The 21,423-nt window shown below is 43.9% G+C and overlaps 1 protein-coding gene across 1 annotated transcript; it reads left to right on the top strand.

The window, feature by feature from the left end:
- Positions 1 to 5,309: 5,309 nt before the first annotated feature.
- On the top strand, positions 5,310 to 20,702 carry ntn5 (netrin 5). Its single transcript, XM_034569167.1, has 7 exons — positions 5,310 to 5,522; positions 11,265 to 12,736; positions 13,054 to 13,242; positions 15,424 to 15,573; positions 18,154 to 18,204; positions 19,109 to 19,189; positions 19,264 to 20,702. The coding sequence occupies exons 2-7, from the start codon at positions 11,275 to 11,277 to the stop codon at positions 19,833 to 19,835; spliced, it is 2,505 nt and encodes an 834-aa protein (XP_034425058.1). The 5' UTR covers positions 5,310 to 5,522; positions 11,265 to 11,274; the 3' UTR covers positions 19,836 to 20,702.
- The last annotated feature ends 721 nt before the right edge of the window (positions 20,703 to 21,423 follow it).

Raw genomic sequence — 21,423 nt, 5'->3', positions numbered from 1 at the left:
TGTTGCATGTGTAGCACCATTTTTTTCATGTCCGCACACAACAATGGCAGGTTATTAGTTCAGATACTTTATTAAAGCAACACTTGACCTTAAAATAGAAGCTTCCTAAGCTCTTAGTGGCCGGATGCTGCCACCTAGTGGTCTTATGTTGTTTCTCATGAGCTTCTCAACAGCCTAGGTGCCATCCTGGTGCAGTGTGAATAAAACAGGTGCATTTACACTGCAGCTCCAGATGTGTGTTTGTCATCATCATCATCATCAGACTGTGACCTAAGATATTCCCTCATATACCAGGTCGTGAGTCCTGTGTGTTTAATGTCTACAGCAGTTCCTCCAATTAATTTTTTCAATCTAAAACTACTTCCTCTGATCACATATGGTGGCAGCGTAATTCAATCCAGTTCCTGTGTCCTGTTATTATAAAAAAAAATGCTTCCAAATTACTGATGAGGGCAGAAGTTGAATCTGATAAAAGTTGATTGTGCTCTTCACAGATGTTTTTACAGACCCCGAGCTGAGCGGCTCCTGCTCTCGTTTCCTGCTGCTCGAAGCTTTCCTCCTGCACCAGGACCTCAGACACACTGTCAGCGCAGATCTGTTACTATTACAACTTCTTACTTTATTCTCGGCCAAAAAGAATAATGTGATCTGCTCTGTGGGCCCGGTGAACGGGGCCTGCTCCTTCACGAGTGGGAGATTTCAACATTCGTCTCAAAGCTCCTGTTTTATTCCTCCTGTCTCTGGACTCTAATGAAAATAACTGCACCGGTTAATCTTAAAATCAAATGTAATTATATTTACTTTAGTTCTTCTTTGAATGAAAGCTTTTACAAATGATTGACCCTGGCTCTTATTGACTCTGACTTAACCTATCTATTTACTTGTATAGTTCTACTTCTATATTTTACATCTCTATTATCTGTTCACGTTCTATCATTTTATTATGATAGTTTCTGTCTTTTAAAGCATAAGTGCTTTATAAATAAAGTTTACATATGTGGGTGAATGGTGATGAGCGACAGAGCTAAATCCAGCCACAAGAGGGCGCTGAGGAGCAGAACACAAAGATGCTGGGTCTGCTGAATCTAGTTTGTAACTTATTGGATCAAAATAATAAACTCATTGAACTTGTCTCATCTCGTCTAAGTCTCTTCTTTAAATTATTTTTTTATTGCAAAACTCTTATGAATGTTTGACATTTATTGTGTTTCATGTGTTTCATTTTTGTGTGTAACTTAATTTTGCTCCCCTCTTCTTTTTTTTATCAACTGTATCTTTCTCTTAGTTTTTAATTTCTGTTCATTTAATTAAAAATGTTAGTCTGTGTTTGTTAATATTAGGCATTAACAGAATCATGAGAAAGGCAGCACTTTGAAAATAGATTTTAAATGCTCCACAGTGAAGCAGGACCTGATGCAGAGAGGAAGATTGTTCCAAAGCTTGAAGAATTCAGCAGAGGAATCTCCGTCTCTTGCAGTTTTTGGACTTGAAATGTGGACAGAGATGAGTCGTTGTGACCTGGTGGAAGAAAACAAAACCAGAAGATAAGTGATACAACAAGGAGAAAGAACATTAAAGGCTTTTTAGACAATGCGGAGTCAGGATGTGGCAGAAAATGAAGGGAGAGGTAAAGTAGAAGAGGATTTACAGCCTCTGAATCCCACAGGACAACACAGTGATAAATACCTGCAGGAAGAGTTTCTGTTCTTCTTCAATATCCTTCCTTGAACGTTAACCTGCTGTTTATCGGCGAGTTTTTTTTTCCTCCAGTGCAACAGAACAACAGTCTGCTCTCCATCTCCATCCAGCACCTGTCAACACTCGTGCCAGACACAAAGTGGGGGAACCGAGGAAAAACAAAAACACCGCTTCCGTCGTCACGGAAACCAGGATCATTTTCCTGCTCTGCAAATTTTTTTTTTTTGCCAACCGAGTCCAAGAGCCAACGAGCTCGGTCACGATTGTTTGTTTTTCTTACTTTGCTCTCTTGCTGCATTAAAACAATTCATCATAGTTACCATCAAGACTGAGCTTTGTGCAGAGGATGCAGATGCTATTTGTGGATGTTTTTAAAGGAAGCTGTGCAGAGGTGATGTTCCAGGTTGTAGTTGAAAAGAGAAAACTTCTGGAAGGTTCAGGATGGAAGGCTGTCCATCACTGGGAGTATTATTTCTGGGGAAGATCTCAGATTGGGGGCATTTCTTTCCTCCGGACCGTGTTTGGCCCATCAGGTTTTTGCGAATTCATTAATTTTGTGTTTTTTCTTAAAAGGGATCAAGTAAAATATTGATATTATTGAGAGTTGGGTCCAGAGCTACAACCAGTTATCTAAATTTCAAGTCAAAATCCATTGGTTTTGGAGAAAAACGTAAAAAGAAGTATAATCTTTTTCACGGCAGTTATGAGCTTTACAGCTGCTTGCTCAGTTATTCTTTGCATATGTGTGTACATCAGTATGTATTTGCTTTTCTATCTGGTTACGCTGTGGTGAGATATCATTGATACATTGAGAATAGTAGAAGACCGAACATGGATCCCTGAGGTACACCCATGCTTTGCTCTTAATCTTTTCTGTGAAGAAGGAATGAAAATTACTTTTTGTAAGATAATAAATATTCTTCCAGATTCATGTAGTGTTGTTTTTTTGTCGTATTATCTTGAGAATAAAATACCATTAATCAGATTTTATCACTTTTCTGGACCTTTTAAAAAAAGATCTCTCCTTCACAGAATTTATCCAATAAAAATGATTTACAAGCATTTTTGCAGAACAGCACATTATCCCATAAAAGTACAAAAATATGCATAATGTGATTAACTCGTGTAAATGACACATAAACGTAGACTGTAAATGTAAATATATATCATTTTTATAAATTGCATTCTCGTGCTCATATCTGATCATTAAACCAAAGTGCTGTTCCATGTTGTAACAATTTTATGTTTAACTACAGCTAATCCATCAAACACACGCCCAGGTATTGTGAAATCTGCTCTTATTCTGCTACGGTGGCTTGATGTTGACTTTTATAATTACACCTCCGCCGGTATTTTGTTTAGTATGATTTGAGTCTCTCGGCACATTCTTCGCCGCAGGGTTCGAACGCTGGCAGCGCAGCACACCTGTCAGGGACCACCTGTAGAGTTTTATGAAGCACTAAAATACTGATATCATCTGATTTCTGTTATCAATTAGCATTTGTGTTATTAAACTCGTTCCCTAAATGGCACCGGTGCACCTCCACCTCCATTCCCGGCTCCCTCAAATCTCCTGTGTCTCTGTTTTTATGCTGCCAAAGTGCAATATTGACACATAAACGTGCTGTTTCACCCCTCAATTTTCTTTATTGCACTTGTGCTGCGTCCAAGGATAGCATTTCTTAAGTGCACTGTAACTACTTGACACACACGCACACACACACACACAGCACACCTGGGGAAACATTCCTCGAGGGAAGTCATCAATCAGTTTTATGGCTTTCTCTGGGAAAGTTTCCTCCTCTCCAATCAAGCATCTTCTCTCCCTCCCTCCATCCTCTCTTATATTTCCATCTGTATCAGTTTTGCCTCACATCTGAGAACGATCCACTGCGGCCAATTAACTTCCACCATTATTCCTATTCCACTGAGGGATAATTGGAGCAAACTGGAGGGTGAGTTCTCTGCCTGGACGATATGAGACGAGGCTACTGCAACCGGCTTCTCGCTGGATCCTCAATTTGGCTGCCAGTGGTAATAAAGCTGAGGCGGAGGAGCTGCACGGTGTAAAAACAATGCCCTAACAAGTCGTGAAATGTGGAATTGAGTTTTGAAATCCTAGTTGCCTTTTTTAAAAAGGGAAAAACTAAAAAAGTCCACTTGATTTAGGATTTTCTCCAGAGCCTGGCACCACAAATTCAGCTAAATGATCTATTTTGAGATCAATTCTGACGCCCGGCTCATCATCAAGTGACTAATGTGCTGCCAGATGTTTTATTAAAGGTCCTGAAAACATATTTTTCTTATCATGAGCACTGGGATCATGCAAGGACACCATCTTTTCTGCTGTAGTGTGTGTGCGTGTGTGTGTGTGTGTGTGTGTGTGTGTGTGTGTGTGTGTGTGTGTGTGTGTGTGTGTGTGTGTGTGTGTGTGTGTGTGTGTGTGTGTGCGTGTGTGTCTTCTCACTGTTTTCTTAAATTGCTCTGTTGGGAAAAGCATTCAGGATTATTTCAAAACTGCAGAGATGGTTTATGTCATTTTAAGAATTTCTGCCTAGGTAATGGGAAAACCACATCGGAATCTAGTTATTCAAAGCAGAGTATTTTTACATATACACATTACACATTTATATATTTATATAAGCAGGTCTGGAAGGAATCTTTTTGATTGTTGCTATATAGTCATTTGCGGGAGGGTTAAATAAAAGCAAAATTACTATGTAAAATTTTGTAAAATTTAAAAAAAATTAACTGTAAAATGTACAAAAACTAAAACATTTCATGCTGATACATTGCTATTGTTGGTGCATTCAATTTTATCTTAATATTTGAATAAGCTGATTGTGGTGGAGGATGAATTTTGATCATTTTAATATAAAAACTGCATTGCAATGTAAAAACACAATATTATAGATTAAAAATAGACATAAATTTAGCATTGAAGCAGTATAATTTGTAGAATGTACTTGAAGTGTATGTTTAAACCTTATAAGGATAAAGACTTACTTCAAAGAGCTTTTTACAAGTGCACATGCAAAGTGTCAAAGTTTAGCTGTCAAACAATGTTAAAGTAATATTTTAGGGATAGCACAATATTAAAAGCACAAAATAAACCACTAAATAACCTGAACTCAAGGACAAATGTCTCTATTAGAACATTTCCTTCTCTATGAATTAGCACTTAAACGTGATTAAACGTTTTCTTCTGTATTTATTGCTTAAAAACAATATAATTTGGACATATACAAGGTGCCTACCTGGTTCTGTGAGAGATTAATATTAACAAATTACCTTATTGGACTTTGGGGAAATACATTTTGTCACATGATATTCTTTGGAAAGAATGACTGACCCATTTAATATTATTTATGTGATAAAAGATCAATCGTCATTATCAAAGAAACGTGCTATGGAGACATTTTGTACCTGAAATCAATAAAACATCATCCTCCACTTTAATGAAGCTCCTTGTTCTCCTGTGATGGATGTGGTCCGGTGCCATGTGAGCCGCTTTGGCTGAGGTGCGTCGTGCGTCAGACAGGATGTGGCTCCTCTCTCCCTCTCCCTCTCTCTCTCTCTCTCTCTCCTCAGTTCAGTTATAAGAAGAGACACCTCCTCCCTGCTGATCCCGTTAATTTGCCTCCCTCACCACCTCCCCCCTCCTCCTCCGCTGCCCCGCGTGTTGCCCCCTCTCGGTGCAGTCTCCTTCCCATGCAGCCGAGCCGGAGCTGGATGTCCCGGACACTTGCTGCTGCTGCTGCTGCGCCTCCTCTGGCACCGAGCAGAGGACGTTGAGGAGCAGGAGAATCCGCGGGAGGCACATGGTGAGAACTGGTGATTTATCTTATCCTCTCTCTCCTCGGAAATGTTCCCTCTTGGCTCAGGCGCGCGGAGAAGCTCGGGTGCTGCTGGTGAAGTTCATGTCTGCGCGTAAAAGAGGCGCAGCGGGTTCGAGTTCAGCGGCGGTTTTTGTGACTGAAAACAGAAAATTCAAAGTTATGTATCAATGCAAAAATGTGCGTTAAGATAAATTGTATTAGAGGAGGTTTTAGGAATAAGTGAAGTGGATCCTGTAGCCGGATTTAACAAATGGAAGAAGAGTCCTGGAATTTGTTCTGTTGTTGCTGCTCAACTTATCCTGAGAAATTCAGCCTTTAGACCTTATAACAAACAAGTGTCCTTATTTCTTGTAATAATTCTTATTATATAAAGACATTTTGAAGTTAAGTGTAATGTATTTAACAAGACTTTTAAACTTATCAAACCTCAGGCCGAGTGGACACGTTTACTTTAATCTCATTTATGAAATTAAATATCCTTTATAAATTAATTCCCTTACAAATCATAGAAGCTTTAATTTCAAATTGACTTTTTCAATTTAAAAACCAGGGCTGTATTTGAACTCTGATATTTTCCCACCCAGTCACTGCGTGTTGCCGCCGGGAGTATCCCTCCTTTACTATGATATATCATATTTAACCACGTGAGAATAGATTTCTGTCTTTTGTTTCCTTCTGTTGTGGATCAAATAAAAAAAACAAATTCTAAAACACAAATTCTGAGCCTCGCTCCATAATATCAGGGTTTTTAAATTAGCTCCACAGATCTTGGAATAATTTCATCTAAATCCAAACACATGCAGCTAATTATCAATATTATTATTTTACAAAAGAATCAGATTGAAGTCGTTTGATTTGGCTGCGATAGCTTCACTCTGTAAATATTATCGTTGCAGCAGCAGAGAGCTCGTCGACTCTCCGCTGCCTAATAAGAGCAATTAGCTGCAGATTGCTTGTAATTAGTCTGTTGCGGGCTCCTGCCAAAGTAATCACTCTAAACATGACTAACATTTCATGCTTAATCAACCGTGGCAACGCGAATCATTATTCCCAGCTCCAGTAAACGCAGCATCCGCAAAACCTGCGGGCTGTTTAGTGTTTTAAAAAAAAAGAAAAGAGGTCTGTGTGCGGTTAATTAGTTTTGTTAAGTTCCCTCTGCAGCTCTTGAATCCCAGAGAAAATACACAGTGTTTCCCCAAGTAGATAATTTTACTCCTTTCAATTTAGCCAAGGTGAATTTTTATTTATTTCTTTTTGCATTTGAGGCCTTTTAATGCATTAGTGGAAATCAATTAAATCCTAATTTTGTGTATTTCTCTTAATAATCCTATGATTGTGTTTAGTAATTAAAAAAAAAAAAAACAGGCATAAAATAATAATAGCTTTTCTATAATTCTTTCATATTGTCACCGCCTGTTCTTCTTCATCATCATTAACCTGCCCTGTGACACCGTGAGGATTCAATTGTCACAACCACAGGCCTCACTTTTATTTCCATCACGCACCGGGGGTTGTCTTTGGCGCGGCCGCAGCCCAGCATCACAATGATTTCATTTCCATCTGTTTTTCAATATCAACATGTGAAGCTGGGGCCGCGCAAGAAAAGAAAGAAAGAGAGAAAGACTCCTGCCAACTTGTATGAGGCTATAAAGAGGAGGAGGAGGAGGAGGAGGAGGTGGAAGAGGAGGAGGAGGGGTGGACAGGAAACTTAAATATCAAGTGGGTGACATGTGTTTTCTTATTCAAAAAAAAAAAAAAAAAAAAAAATGAAGCAAGCAGCGTTCATGGGTCAACGCAGAGGCAGAGGCGCAGTGTGCATGTACCCGTGGAGGTGCAGTCGGCCCCCAGGGGCCCCCCCCAGCACGTTCACCAGGTCTAATGGCGATGCGAGCTTGAAGGACACAGGCCTTTATCTAAAGATACAAGCAGCGATAATCCATTTTGTGCTTGTGTGTCTGTTGCTTCCACCTTCTGGGCTGCCCCACTAAAATTAGATTATTACACCTAAAAGCGATCTTCTGGAATCTGCCCCATGTGGACTAACACACACACACACACACACATACACACACACACACAACTGTGCGGACAGGAATGCAGTTTGGGAATACAGACCGCATACGTAGCCTCTCTCTTCTCCCCCAGTGTTGTATTTCTGACCGGCTGAGGACAATTGCAAATTAACAAAGGTGTCAGTGCGGTAACATGCGCCAACAGGTGCCTTGGTCCGGCTTCAAACACGCGGGCTTTAAGAGAGAGCTCATATAATTGATCATATTTATTTAAAGTCTTGGAGCAGAGCTGCAACGCGGAACCCTGGAAAATCTTCCCAGCGACTATCAACCGGATACAAAACTCTCTTCACGCTGTTTATTTATACAGAAACCACAACTTTTGAAGTCATCGGGAAGTCGTAGAGCGATTGGAGTTTTAAAATGTTTGTCTCCGCTCCGCTCATGGCTGCTCGAAGCTGCTGGCCATGACGAGGAATGTTAAAATGTGTGAGACGGGCCAAATCCAGCTCATCTGCTCGGCAGAACAGCTCCAGACACAGACAGGCCCACAGCTCCGAAGTGTGAACAGACCATAGCGAGTTAACAGGTAGGAGGAGAGAATACCACTGACTGTAGGGTTTTAACAATACAGTTCCACAATTAAAGTCTAAATTTCGTGCTAAATTACAAGAAATAATGTTTATTTGCAAAAGAATAAAGCTCTAAAAATGTGACTATGGGTCAAAGACAATGATAAAATCCAACGTTGCTTCAAATTATCTTTTAATTTTGTGTATTTGCTGCCCTTTCCTCTTAGATTCTTGCAGCAAGCTTTCAATATAAGTTATGCAGTCAAGAATACAAAACGTTTTGTTGCTCTTTTACTACCCAACTAATTAGATTTACCTCCCTGATAACCCTATTATTCTTGGAAGGGGGCGAATACTTGTGCAAACAAGTTTTTTCATCAAGTTTTCTTTGGCTTTCGTCTGTTTATCGGCGTCAAAAATCCTCATTCGATCTGTTCAAAGTTGTAAGAATAAAAAAATAGAAAAACCTCCAATTGCACAAATTCTTGAGAAGACATCAACATTTTGACACCTCAATTTCATCAGACGCTGCAAAATGACAACTTAACGGAGGCGGTTTACGTGAGGTAATGTAAACCGTCTCCAGCTTCGAGCACGAACATGAGCGGCGGTCTCCTCGCTCCCCTCTGTTCCACTATGCTGTAAACATGCCCCCAGGTTGTCAGCAAGTATTTTTCCAGCCACTTGCCAGCCAAGCATAGCTGCTTCTAAAGATCACCCGCCGGAGAAGTTGTTGATCTCATCATCCCACTATTTGACTGTGTAAGCTTATTAAAAATGACAGAAATTGCCGCCAAGTTATTCCACTGAAAAAGGCGTAAAGATAATTTCTTTTTCTAGATCTCAATTTGTGATTTCCCGGTGCGAAGGAAAAGGGGGTGATGGCCTCTTTTGCACATTTGCTATTTGTCGTCAGTTTTCAGTATCTTAATGAGCGGACTGGTGTAAAATACCCCTGATGTCTCGGTTTTAGATTTTCTCCTCGTCAAACGCCACTTTGCGGGGAATGCCGCTCATCTTCAGCATGTTCTTCCGATACCCCGGCCGTGTGAATTTATGGAAAGCGGCAGAGAAAAACAGTTGAAACCATATCCGAGGGGTGACAGTAGCGCTGCCAGACAGATGATCCGGTTTCAGGAGAAGAGCGAGTCTGGATTTGGCCCTGGTGGGGCGCATTTAAAACCTCAGGGGCCTCTCTCGGATGAGCCTCCATTTATCAGAGTGGTTGTAATGGGCCAATGTTTAATTAGTCATGTAATGTGACAAAGACAAGAGCAAGTGCTTGTCATGGGTAATGTTAAACAACCTCCCCCCTATTTTCTCCCAGTACAGAACATGATTCACCCACCGCAACCCTGAAGCCTTCCACGCTTACGCTCACTTATCATTCCCCTCCTCGAGTTCTGTAGGTCCGCTCTTCAATCCTCCTGAATCCTCTCATAACCTCTACCCTGCCCATATCCTCCTCTGATACCATCTTCCCCAGAAAAGACATTGCCACCGGATGAAATCAGAGACCCCAATGAATCACCCGATCATCAAGTCCAGCTTTTTATCAGTGCGTTCAGATTCCCCGCGGGACACGTCTCGACACGTCAGGAATGACCAGCCGAGGCATTCTGGACCCCAGGAATGTGGCTCACGCAGCGGCATCGGGGTCAAAGTCCGACCGCTCATCGCCGCACTTGTTGCTCGTTTCCTGCAGCAAAAGAGTCGCCCGTAGGGTCTGATCTTCCCTTTTTAGACTCAACCAGGTTCAACTGATCCACTTTATTGTCCTTCTGTTTAGGACGTCCAGAACAGAGCGGTTTGTTCCCGGGGCAGCAGAGGGTGTTTGGCCTCCTCACAGGCCCCTCAGAGCTGTGTGGTCCCTGAGGGAAGCCTCATATTTCGGTCGTTGGCTAATTGAGCGGGATGACGAGGCTGCAGAGGCTCTCTGCCCCGTCCTCTCCTACGGGTTTGGTTTATGCAGCCCTGCTGACTTTGCTGTCAGTGTCAAACGCTTGTTAGGACATCATCAATCTCCAAGCAGTTAAGAATATTCCCAGACCAGAATGAAGGGGGCAGGTGATAGATGGACGGGGTGACGGAAGAGCAGGGGGGTGGGGGGGGGAACGTTGCTCGAAAATGCGGAATGGACGGTAGTTATTGATGAGAAAATGACAGTCGAAGAAACAAGAATGTGTCCAAAGGAAAAAAATGAAGGTGTAAAGTGTTAAACTTTCTTCGCATGAAAGAAGTGCCTCTAGGGAATGTGCCTCTGGGCTTAGTGTGAGTTATTAGAAATAATAAACAACTGGTTTCCGCAGAAAGTAGATTCATTGTTCGTTGCCAAAATTAACGCTCCCAGCTATGAAATCTTGACAGAGGAATAAATTACTCTCATCAGCGGTTTTAAGGGACGGGAAGGGATTTGTTCGAACTGCGGGCACACACAAGTCCGGGTTTGTCTTCACCGCGGAAGTCTCCATGTAGGGGCTCATGTCGAACACCCATTTTGATCTATAAATCATTTCCCTCCAATCCAGCCGCTAATCTCCCGACTCCTCTTCTTCCCTCCCCTCTTTTTCTCCCCCGTCTGTTTTCTCATACCCTCTCTTCTGCTCGATAACCTCTCGCACTCGGCCCCCTCGCTCGCCTGCAGCACTGACCAACGGTAAATGATTTGAAAAGGAGAGCCATAAACGTGATGGATGTGGTCCAGCCCGGGGTTTAGCCCCAGCTGTCGGGCATGTTTTTTGTCATTTCAGACAGACCCGCTGGGTGCGCTGCCCCTTCTTCACCCCCCCCCCCCCCCCCCCCCCCCCACTCATCCACTCTTTTTTTTCGGGGGGTCGAGGAGAGTTTTTAAGACTGTTGTATTCTTAAGTTCATGAGTTCAAACTGGTGGCTGACGCTGCTGTGAAGATCGGAGATTACATTTTTACGGGTTGAGATCTTTATTGGCATCGAAAGCCAAAAAGGTGCAGATGAAGGGATGCACTGAGCTGGTATTGTGTGGTTTTAATAAAGACACAGGTGGTCGATCTTAGATTTCCTCTGGCTTTATGTGCGCGTCTTATAAATCAATCAGTTTATGTTTTTTTTATGATCTGGCTCCCATGGTTTTCTCTTTAAAAAATCATCTTTTTTTTCCTCCGCAGGCTCGATGACATGATGTTCCTGCCCTTTTCCCCTCCCCCCTCCACCTCTTTCTTCCCCGTTTTCCTTCTACTCCTCCTCTTCCTCCCTCCATCCCTCGTCTCCTCTTCCCTTTTCCACACCCCGTTGAGCTGGACTTCGCCGCACGACCCCTGCTACCACCTGGACGGCCGTCCGCGTCACTGCCTGTCAGAGTTCATCAACGCCGCCTACGGGGTCCCGGTCAACGCCAGTCACTCACTACAAGGGTCTGACTATGACAGCAATGTCACCACCTTGACGGACCTCCACAACCCTCATAACCTCACCTGCTGGATGGCTCACAGAGGCACTGACATCGGGGAATGGGAGATCACCGTTCCACTGGGCCGTCGCTTTGAGATCACCTATATAAGTCTGCAGTTCTGCCACCAGGGGGAACCATCAGATCCCATCTCCATCTCCATCCTCAAGTCGATGGACTTTGGGCGCACCTGGAGGCCGATGCAGCACTACTCCAGCAACTGCCTCGGAAACTTTGGGCTTCCCTCCCAGACGGTGGCCCAGACCAGGCATCAGGAGACGGAGCCCCTCTGCTCAGACCCTCGCCCCCTACAGAAGCAGAGGGGTGGCATGGTGCTGGCCTTCTCCACCTTGGACGGGCGACCATCCTCTCCCGATTTCGACCACAGCCACGCCCTCCAGGATTGGGTGACGGCCACAGACATACGCGTCGTCTTCCATCAGGTGTCCAAAGTCGCCAAGACGGGCGGCTCGGACAGAGCGGACGAATCAAAATGGCGCGACAGTCGAGAGGATCACAGAGAAACTGGGCTGCTGAGGTCGAGATCGGGCCACAAGGGCCGCGCTGAAGATCAGGTCAACAAGCTAAACACAGATAGTGCACTGGGATTTTTTGACAGGGAGACAAAACAATCGAGGAACAAAGGAGACAAAGTGGACAAACATGGAAGGAAGGGTCCCGGTAAAGGGTCAGGTCAAGATGAAGATGGACACAATGTGACCAGCAAAGAAGGGGTGGACATTTTTGGCATAGACACGCTCACGTCTTCAAAGAAAGGCGCGAAAGGTAGAGGTCGCGGCCATAAGAAAGAGAATGACCACTGGCTGCCTTGCCCCAATGGCGGCTGTAATTGGACAGTGGAGGGGCGGAGCAGGGGCAACAAAGGGCGGGAACTGAGGAAGAGGAGGAACAATAATTTAAACCTGAGACAAGGTGCCAGGAGTATGCAGGCGGCCATGCCCTCTGTTTTTAACCCTCCTGCCCACGCTCCCCTGGCCCTGTCCGACCTGCAGGTTGGCGGCAGGTGCAAATGTAACGGACACGCCTCTCGGTGCCGCCGGGACGACAAGGGACGGGCGGTATGCGTGTGCGAGCATCACACGGCGGGGCCGGACTGTGACGTGTGTGAGGACTTCCACTTTGACAGACCATGGCACCGAGCTACACCCACGCACCCAAACCCCTGTGTTGGTGAGTCATGAGAACAAAGTAACTTTACATTCAATCAAGCTGCACCAAATTTCACACATTCATAAATATCAGGAGTCAAATATCAAGATCACAGAAAAAATGTGTGTTTTCGCCTTTAACATATTCTTTAAAATCCGATAACGATATATTCTGATATTTCGTCCATCTTTATAAAGACTATAACTAAAATTTCACCTAATTTGTTACATTATGGATGAAGTATGCACAATATAGACAAAAACGTTTTAATCTAATGTTTTTACCCACATCTGAACCTGAACTGAGCCAAAACCTTCTTTCTTTCTTGCCATGTCCAGCCTGTGAGTGTAACGGTCACTCAAACAAGTGCCGCTTCAGCATGGAGGTGTTCCAGCAGTCGGGCCGGCGCAGCGGAGGGGTGTGTCAGAAGTGTCGGCACCACACGGCCGGACGCCACTGCCAGTACTGCCAGAATGGATACACCCGCGACCACAGCAAGCCTCTGGACAACCGCAAGGCCTGCCAACGTCAGTAACTACGTGTGTGTGTGTGTGTGTGTGTGTGTGTGTGGGGGTGAGTGTGTGTTTGGGTCAAGGGGGTAAGTGCATTCTTGTTTGTGTGTTTGTGCATAAATATTTTTACTTTACCAATCTGTGTATTCCTGGAAGATAAAGGCAAATCATAGCGTGAGGGACAGTGTTTAGGTCTGATAGTCTGAATGCATGTCTCTGTATGCGTGTGTGTGTGTGTGTGTGTGTGTGTGTGTGTGTGTGTGTGTGTCTGTGTGTGTCCGAGCGCACACAAGTGTTTATTGGGTGGTTACATTGTGAGACTGGACTGCTATTCCTGTTAGCCGTACGCACACAGAAACACACGGAAAAACACACACCCTGCTGAGCTGCCACCTGTATCCTCCATCGTTACCACCAGTCGGCATGTGCTGTGACCCCCGACCTTTGACTGGTCACATGTCCTAAGTGACTGTGACACTCTGGCATGTGGAAGCCCGACCAGCGCGGGCCCAATATATCCAAAGTTAATGGGCACTCTTTGAGCTTGACACGCGTGTCGTGAGGAGAAATGAGCTACGGCTAAACATCCCCGTTGGTTGTGATTTTTATATGCAAACCTGCAAAGTCACGTCCTCGATCACACGGCCCCGGCTTTAATTTATCCAGGCTATTTTTCATCGAGTTACCATTCAGAGGACAGCGCTGATGTGATTACTCATTCTCTCCTGTCGGGTTGTAAGGACTCGTGTAAACATTACGAGAGTGTGAACAGAGCCGCTCGAGTGCGGCTTCCCTTTCTCTGTCTGTCTTCTCTCATCGCGCCTCATCCGGTGATCGCACTGGTAAATGAAAAGCTTTGCAGTGTAAACCATAGCAAATCCAGGCTGTAATCATTATACAGCAGCACAACGGCCGATGTAAAGGGAGGAAAACAGACGAGAAATTAATTTAAACAGAGGATCGGGCTCCGACTTGATGGTTTTTAGGCTAAAACCACCAGGAACAATGACGGGAACAAGTCCAGGACTCCGCTGACACAGTTTGGTATGCTGCAAATGTATTAGTGTTGTCAGGAAGCCAAAACAAATCATGTGTTATTCAGTTAATACCCTCGTGGAGGAATTTGTCTCTGTTTACCCATCAGGGAGGCTTAAGAATATCTTTGTCAGTAAAGGTGTTGTGTCTCGCTCAAGGACGCTCCCTCGGGACAGATGCTCGCTGTCATGCAGGATTAAAACCGGGCTCTGCCGTTGATGGACGGCTGCTTTAATCCGACCTGTTGCACAGACTCTGTTTTGTTCTGTGCTCGCAAATTTTTTACACATTTTTTTCGCTTAAAATATCTTCCGCATGTGTTTGCATGTTGTCTTCATCAGGACAACTCAAACCAATGCACTTGCTGAGCTCCATGACTATTTCAGATAACTGAGATATGTTGGGAGGCTAAATTGAGCATCCACATCCTTCTATGACTGATGTGCTGCAAAGACGTATTATTTAATATTTTAAGTTTTTCAGCAATACCTCAAATGACTCAAACTCAGCTTATTGTTTTGGTTTTAAGGTTCAAATGCAGGGTGATCATTTATTCACCTCAAATAGTTTTTATGAAGTAAATAAAGTCTTCATGTTTCAAACAAAATCACTGTCACCAACTGTGAGAACGGAATCTCCTCATCACAACTTCTTTCCATTCATTTGGAATGTTCGAGTGACGCACCAAATGTGACACGTAGCTTTAGACCAAACAAGACACTCGGGACAGGAGCCTTCAAACTGTCCACTTTTCTGTTTCTGTGTTTGAGTTTGGAGACGTACGTCTTTGCAGCAACACATTCCACAACCGGAGCATTTGCAAAGTCCATGATGGACGTTATTGCCTCCAATCTCTCTCTCCCTGGATCAAGCCTGTTAAGTACAGTGGTCAGGACTAAAGTGCGACTCAATGTCTCCGAGCACATTAGGGCCTGGTCCCACCGTAATGTTGAGGCTGACCAAACTGCAGCCCGACAAGTTAGCAGTTAAAGAAACTAAAGAGTCAACAAGAAGGCGGCTATTGGACATAACAGCTGTGCATTGACAGACATGCATTACAAACTAATCCTAACGTTGCTCTAAGCAGCCTGCTGCATACACAAAAAAAACAAATACAACAAAAAAGTAAAACCTCTCCAATGTTTTCTTTATCTTTTGCAGCGTGTCATTGCCATCCCCTGGGAGCAGTGGGCCGCTGGTGCAACCAGACGTCAGGTCAGTGTCTGTGTCGAGAAGGGGTGACCGGCCTCAGGTGCAACCGCTGCGCCCCGGGCTACAAACAAGGGAAGTCCCCTCTACGGCCCTGCATACGTAAGTCTACAGCCAATCAGAATCCTTCAAACTGTCAATCATACACCTTTAAATAGAGACTTTTATGTGCAAGATGGCAGTATTCGTGTCCAGGATATTTTGGGTTCATTTCTGGATAGTGGCATGAAGTGTGATCCATCTTTATATACAGTCTAGAGTAGGTCGCAGATGCTAGTTACTCTCGGCAGTAACCCCCCCCCCCCAAGCCTGAGTCAGGCAGTTGGAGTTGTCTAAACTTAACCAAACATTCCCTTCAGCATCGAATCAGAAAACATGGGTTGTTCGAGAAGGTCGGAGGACTTGTTCATGGATGATGAGCCCGTGTGTTTGATTCCCTTTTAGACTCGCAACACTTTGTTCTCGCTCATGACAAAGTGACCTCATTAATTTCTCCTCCAGCCTCATTTGCTCGTGGCCTAAACGGATCAAACCCTCTATCGAGAGCCCTGATCCTCTATCAAACGGTATCTCATTATAAAAGGGGCCGCGGCGGTCCGGTCTAATTTGGCCCAATCTCCAAGCATGTTCCCTTTTCATCATCCCTGGAGACGGTTTCCATAGCAGCGAGAACATGAGCTGACCACTGCAGGGAAACCTCATCTCCAGCTGATCTGGGATGAGCGTCAGATCAAGTGGATTGTTGCTGCTCTTATCTCCAGCACCGAACCACAGCCCCCCCCCCCCCGAGCGCTAATCCACGTGCGCTCGCCGGCGGCTAATCGCACAAGTGCCGACAACCACACGGGCCCCAACGCTGCGTAAAGCCCCAATCAGGTGACATAGGAAGCCAGCGGCGACGAGCTTCACACCTGTTGCTTGGCTCGGGATGCCCCCCCGTCACAGGGCCCAGACTCATAACTCTCCTAGTGAAAGGAGTGAGTGAAAGAAAACCTTGTTTGTTTTTACTGCCAGACCATCTCAGGCTATGTATAGCGTCTCTTGCGCCCTCCCAGCGCCGCCACGTCCAACACCACAGCTCCTCCTCTCATCAGATAGACCAAAGGGCACCAAGCAGCAGCAGCAGCAGCAGTCAGGCTAAACTTAACTAAACTTAAATAAATTTGAGCTGCTATCATGATAGTTACTTATTACACATTATAATTATATAATAATTATAATAAACCTGACTAAACTGGATGAACTTGCAGGAAGAAGGATCACGCGGGAAAAGGAAAATCACTTTTATCCTCTTCACTATTGAAGTTAGCAGCGTCTCTAACTCCACTGAAATAACATGAATATACAAACAGTATTAAAGCCGTTACTACACCAGCTATATGTTTACTGGTCAAATTTCAGTAGTTTGAATATAAAGGAGTTGATGTTATTTCAGCTGCCTTTAAAACACACATCTGAATAAATGATAAACCTTCAATATACATATGAATCGTTGAAGGATGAACAGACACATAGAAACACACACATATATTTAACTTCTATAAGCTGAGCTACGGAATGAAAATGATAAAGTCGATTTTTCTTAAACAAACTAGTTGATGAACATTAACTAGTTTGTTTAAGAAGATTATGTTTTTACCAAGGAGGTTATGTTAAAAACTACAGGACAGAGTTTGGTAAAAAGGATTAAGTTCGGGTCAAGGGATTCAATTTAAATTAAATTTCAGTGCAGATCCGGTTCAGGAGGTTTTTCACTTTCTATTACATTGTGAGATTTGTCAACTTCCCAGGGAATAATTCATGGAGTGTGTGCAATTTGTTTCAGATCCAAATAATAATCTAGTGACTTAAAATGTGTTTTCATAAGGGGACTGATGGGTTTTGGCGGAGGTTCTATTTATTTGTGTTTTTCATGCAGAATTATTTTAGGCAAAGCTTCTTGTGTTTACAGAATATTTACTATTCATAAACCTGATTATTTATTACATTGTTAAAACATTTAAAGTGTAGTTTTTGTATCAGTGCATCTAAATATTTGAAGTGATACCAGCTCTGTGCAGACATGAGCCCTCGATTTCCTCCTTACGACCTCTCACATACAGAGCGTGTTCCTACTCTACATCCACAAACACACACCGACTTCCTGGCTTTTAAAACGGGGGGGGGGGGGGGGGGGGGACAGTCATCTGGACGGGGGTGTAGGGTGTCGCTGGCCCAGTTGTGTCAGCGAGGACAGGACATGGACAGCGTGAGCCCGGTGTTATATGGCTGCACTTTTACAAGAGGCCTGGATAACGTATGTACAGAGCAGCAGGTTGTTCATCTTCCACACACACACACACACACACACACACACAGAGAATCAAACAAACTTTATTAGACTCTGTTCAATGTTCCAGACCAAACCAAACAAGGTGGAATAACTAAAAGTAAAGTTTGTGTCTCTGTCCGCTCAGTGTGAGTCAGTGTCTGTGTGTGTATCTGGGCCGTAAAAGGACCACACACACAAACAGTCAGTCTGACACTTGCTTATCTTCTGCACAGGCATGTCTCACACACACACACACAGTCATCCGAGCGTAACAAACACACACAGACACAGACACACACACATGACGGCATCAGCCTGACAGCTTCCTGTGTTTCCCGTCACCTGTCTGAAAGTGTGTTTATGTTTTACAGGAATTCAAGAGGTCGCTCCGACCCCGGCGTACCAGCCTCAGTACAGCATCGGTGAGTAGACGTCCACTGACACTGTCTGTCATTCACATCTTTAAAATAAGTTTTATACCTGATCTCATTACTATGTTTATTCTTGTGCCTAATATCTCTAAATATATTTGTCATATTAAGCTACTTTATTATTATTTCTTATTTTAACAGTCAATTTAATTCCATGCCAATTTGAGCTTTGAAAGATACGAGAATAAAACATCTGTGTAAGATTCAAACATTTTTTAAATCAATCATTTAAATACGGTGGCCCTGAAGTGCAACTCCCAAAACACAACGACACATGACTTGTGTTTTCTTTGTATTTGTTGTTGTGTTTTCTGATTTGCACTTCAGGGCCATCATCGTCAAAGGGGGAGTTATTGTGTTTCTATAAAGTTGTTGTTGTAATAAAACCTCAACTATTCTAGTGATGGTCGCAACCTGACAGGATAACCTTTATATAATATAATCTATATAATGATTATGTTTAAAAAGGCCGTGGTCGACTCTGTTCAAGTGTAATAAAGTTTTCTCGCTCTCTTGACCTTTGACCCTATTGATGTCACATCATGTACAACACACAAATTAAAGCCACTTCAGTGGAATCATATATCAAAACAGGAATCTTCTCTCGCCTCGGGTCACGTTGGTTTTTCTGAACAGATGTGACGTTCGGCGGAGCGGCTGCTTCGCCGCGGCCCCGGCGCGCTGTAGCCGAGCACCTCCTCCTAGTGGCAGCTCCAGGAATGTCCCACCTGCTGCACTCGGGGGTCATCTGTTAGTCACTGGATACTGTGATGACAAATAGAAGCAGCCATATTGTAATTAGGGGAAAAGACATGTGCTGATATGCTCGCTATGAAATGATACCCTCTCATTTGATGCTCCCTCCCTCCCTCCCTCTCCCCTCTCTCTCTCTCAGCGGAGGAGTGTGTTTCATACTGCCAGCCGTCTCAGGTTAAAGTCCGGATGAACTTAGAGACCTATTGTCTCAAGGACTACGGTTGGTGACCTTTTTTATTTGACTTTAAACAATAATGGTAAAACCATTAAACGTATGTTTTGTGTCTGCCTCAGTGCTGAAGGTGCAGGTGAGGGGGATGGAGCGTTCAGGTCCCTGGTGGCAGTTCTCCATCTCAGTCCAAACCGTCTTCCGCACGGGCTCCACCTCCCGCGTCCGCAGGGGCCCCCACTCCCTGTGGGTCCCCGACCGTGACCTCGGCTGCGGCTGCCCCGCCCTCCACGTGGGTCGGACTTACCTCCTGATTGGCGCGGAGGAAGGAGAGCGGGGCTGGGGCCCGGAGGAGAGTCGCCTGGTGGCGGACCGCTCCACTCTGGCCCTCCAGTGGCGGGAACACTGGAGCCCCAAACTCAGGGGCTTCCGGGGGCACGACAAGAGGGGACGCTGCCCCGAGAAGTCGCCCGACAGCCCGCGCAGGGAGCAAGCGAAAGCACAGGCCGGGTACATCCCCCCCCATCTGCTGACGGAGAAAGACACGGACAATGCGGACACACACTCTGTCAAAGAAGACGAGACTCGAACCTTAGCAGAGCCGCACACACACCCTCCCACAGAGGTTGAATCCACAGAGACGACCCCGGCCCCCCCCACCTCGGCCCTGGTCTGCTCCACGACACATCCCGAGTGACGGACGACTCGACCTTCACCCTTCACCTTTCTGGACGTTTTTCAAAACGAGAATTCGAGAAGAAAAAGCTTTTCCAGCCTTTTTTTTGTTTTTTACATGTTTTTCTGAAGGTTTCAGTAAAAACAGGAAATTATACAGAAAAGCAATTGTTCGAAATCTGATCTAAAATGTGAAGAAACATCTGTTGTGTTTTGTTTTCGGACGGTAAAGGTCAAATTCACGATGGTGCAGCACAAAGCGGTGAAAGGATTTTAATACTTTCTACGACAGAAACGTACAAATTAAAGTCGGACTATATTCTGACAGAAAGGCCGAGCAGTATTTTTCGTCTGATAAAGATTGTTTGAATCATATTTAATTTTAAGATTTCTTTATGTAACATACACAAAACACAATACACACATAAGGGTAAATATTCTACCTCACATTTTCTGCACACAGATGTAACCAAAGCTTATTCATAAAGGTGATTTTTCCTTTTTTAAATAAAGATAAGAAGTGAAATCATGTTATATGAATTATTTTCTGCTACGTTTTGATAAAGATTTTACTACAAATACAGCCAACACAATAGCTTCTCATTTCTTTCTATAGAAATTTAAAAAATATATAATTTATTGAATTTAAATGAAGAAAATGTTTTAAATTGACAATGAGCATAAAGAACTTTAACAAAGTAGATATTTAACATTAAGAGAAAAAAACTATTCTTTTTATAGTTATAGATACATAACCACAATGCAGCCGGTCAATATAATAAGATAAGAAACACTCTGAATACTGTACTAATACTTTGTGAACCAATATTTCACAAATACTAATATTTGATCTCCTTTTTATTTTAGAAATTTTTTCCAGTGTTTATTTGAAAAACAAACTGTACCTGAAATTGTGCTTTGTTACTATGTTCACACAAATTATTTTAATATAAATTTGCTGCTTTTCTTTCACTTTATTTCAGATGTGCATCTATTTTCAGGAATTAGGATAAAAGTACTGCAGCTCTAGGTCACACAAACACACACACACACACACACACACCCTTTGCTTCCATTCTGTACAATATTTGGGGAAATTGACACTATCTACGATCTGGAACTCGCTGCAGCTGACGCATGAGACCAAACGGGCCTCAGCTGTATTTTCTAACCAGGAATCCTCAGAGACCGAGTCACAGGCCTGGATATGGATCTGAAAAGCATCGGTCTGACCTGTCGTCATGGCTTCTGTTTCCATTTGGGAGCTATGGCGTCATGGCCCCGGGGACGTGCTGGTGCTGGAGGTGTAATGAGACAGATGGAGGAGCTGCGATTTGTGGAGCGGACACGTTGTTTTGGTGGCGAGCGGCTCGGCGATTGGCTGAAGCTGAGGCCGGCGATCGAGAAATGAAAAGAGAAAAATAGACTCGCTGACTGATGAACGCTCAGATGTGTGTGTGTGTGTGTGTGTGTGTGTGTGTGTGTGTGTGTGTGTGTGTGTGTGTGTGTGTCAAAGTCAGAAGGATCAAGAACCAGCAGCTTCTTGGGGCCTTTTTTTTTTTTTTTTACAGTTTTCACTTTAACAAAGTTGTAAGAATGGAACAGAAGAG

This window comes from Hippoglossus hippoglossus, chromosome 18, assembly GCF_009819705.1.
Source record: "Hippoglossus hippoglossus isolate fHipHip1 chromosome 18, fHipHip1.pri, whole genome shotgun sequence".
Classification (NCBI taxonomy): domain Eukaryota; kingdom Metazoa; phylum Chordata; class Actinopteri; order Pleuronectiformes; family Pleuronectidae; genus Hippoglossus; species Hippoglossus hippoglossus.
The sequence above is the reverse complement of the archived record's forward strand: the minus strand, read 5'-3'. Positions and strand labels throughout refer to the sequence as shown.

Excerpts from the sequence above, each read along its gene's own strand:
- ntn5 (XM_034569167.1), top strand. The coding sequence starts at position 11,275 with ATGATGTTCCTGCCCTTTTCCCCTCCCCCCTCCACCTCTTTCTTCCCC. Across the intron at positions 15,574-18,153 it reads CCCTCTACGGCCCTGCATAC|GAATTCAAGAGGTCGCTCCG; the intron begins GTAAGTCTACAG and ends TATGTTTTACAG. Across the intron at positions 18,205-19,108 it reads CCAGCCTCAGTACAGCATCG|CGGAGGAGTGTGTTTCATAC; the intron begins GTGAGTAGACGT and ends TCTCTCTCTCAG.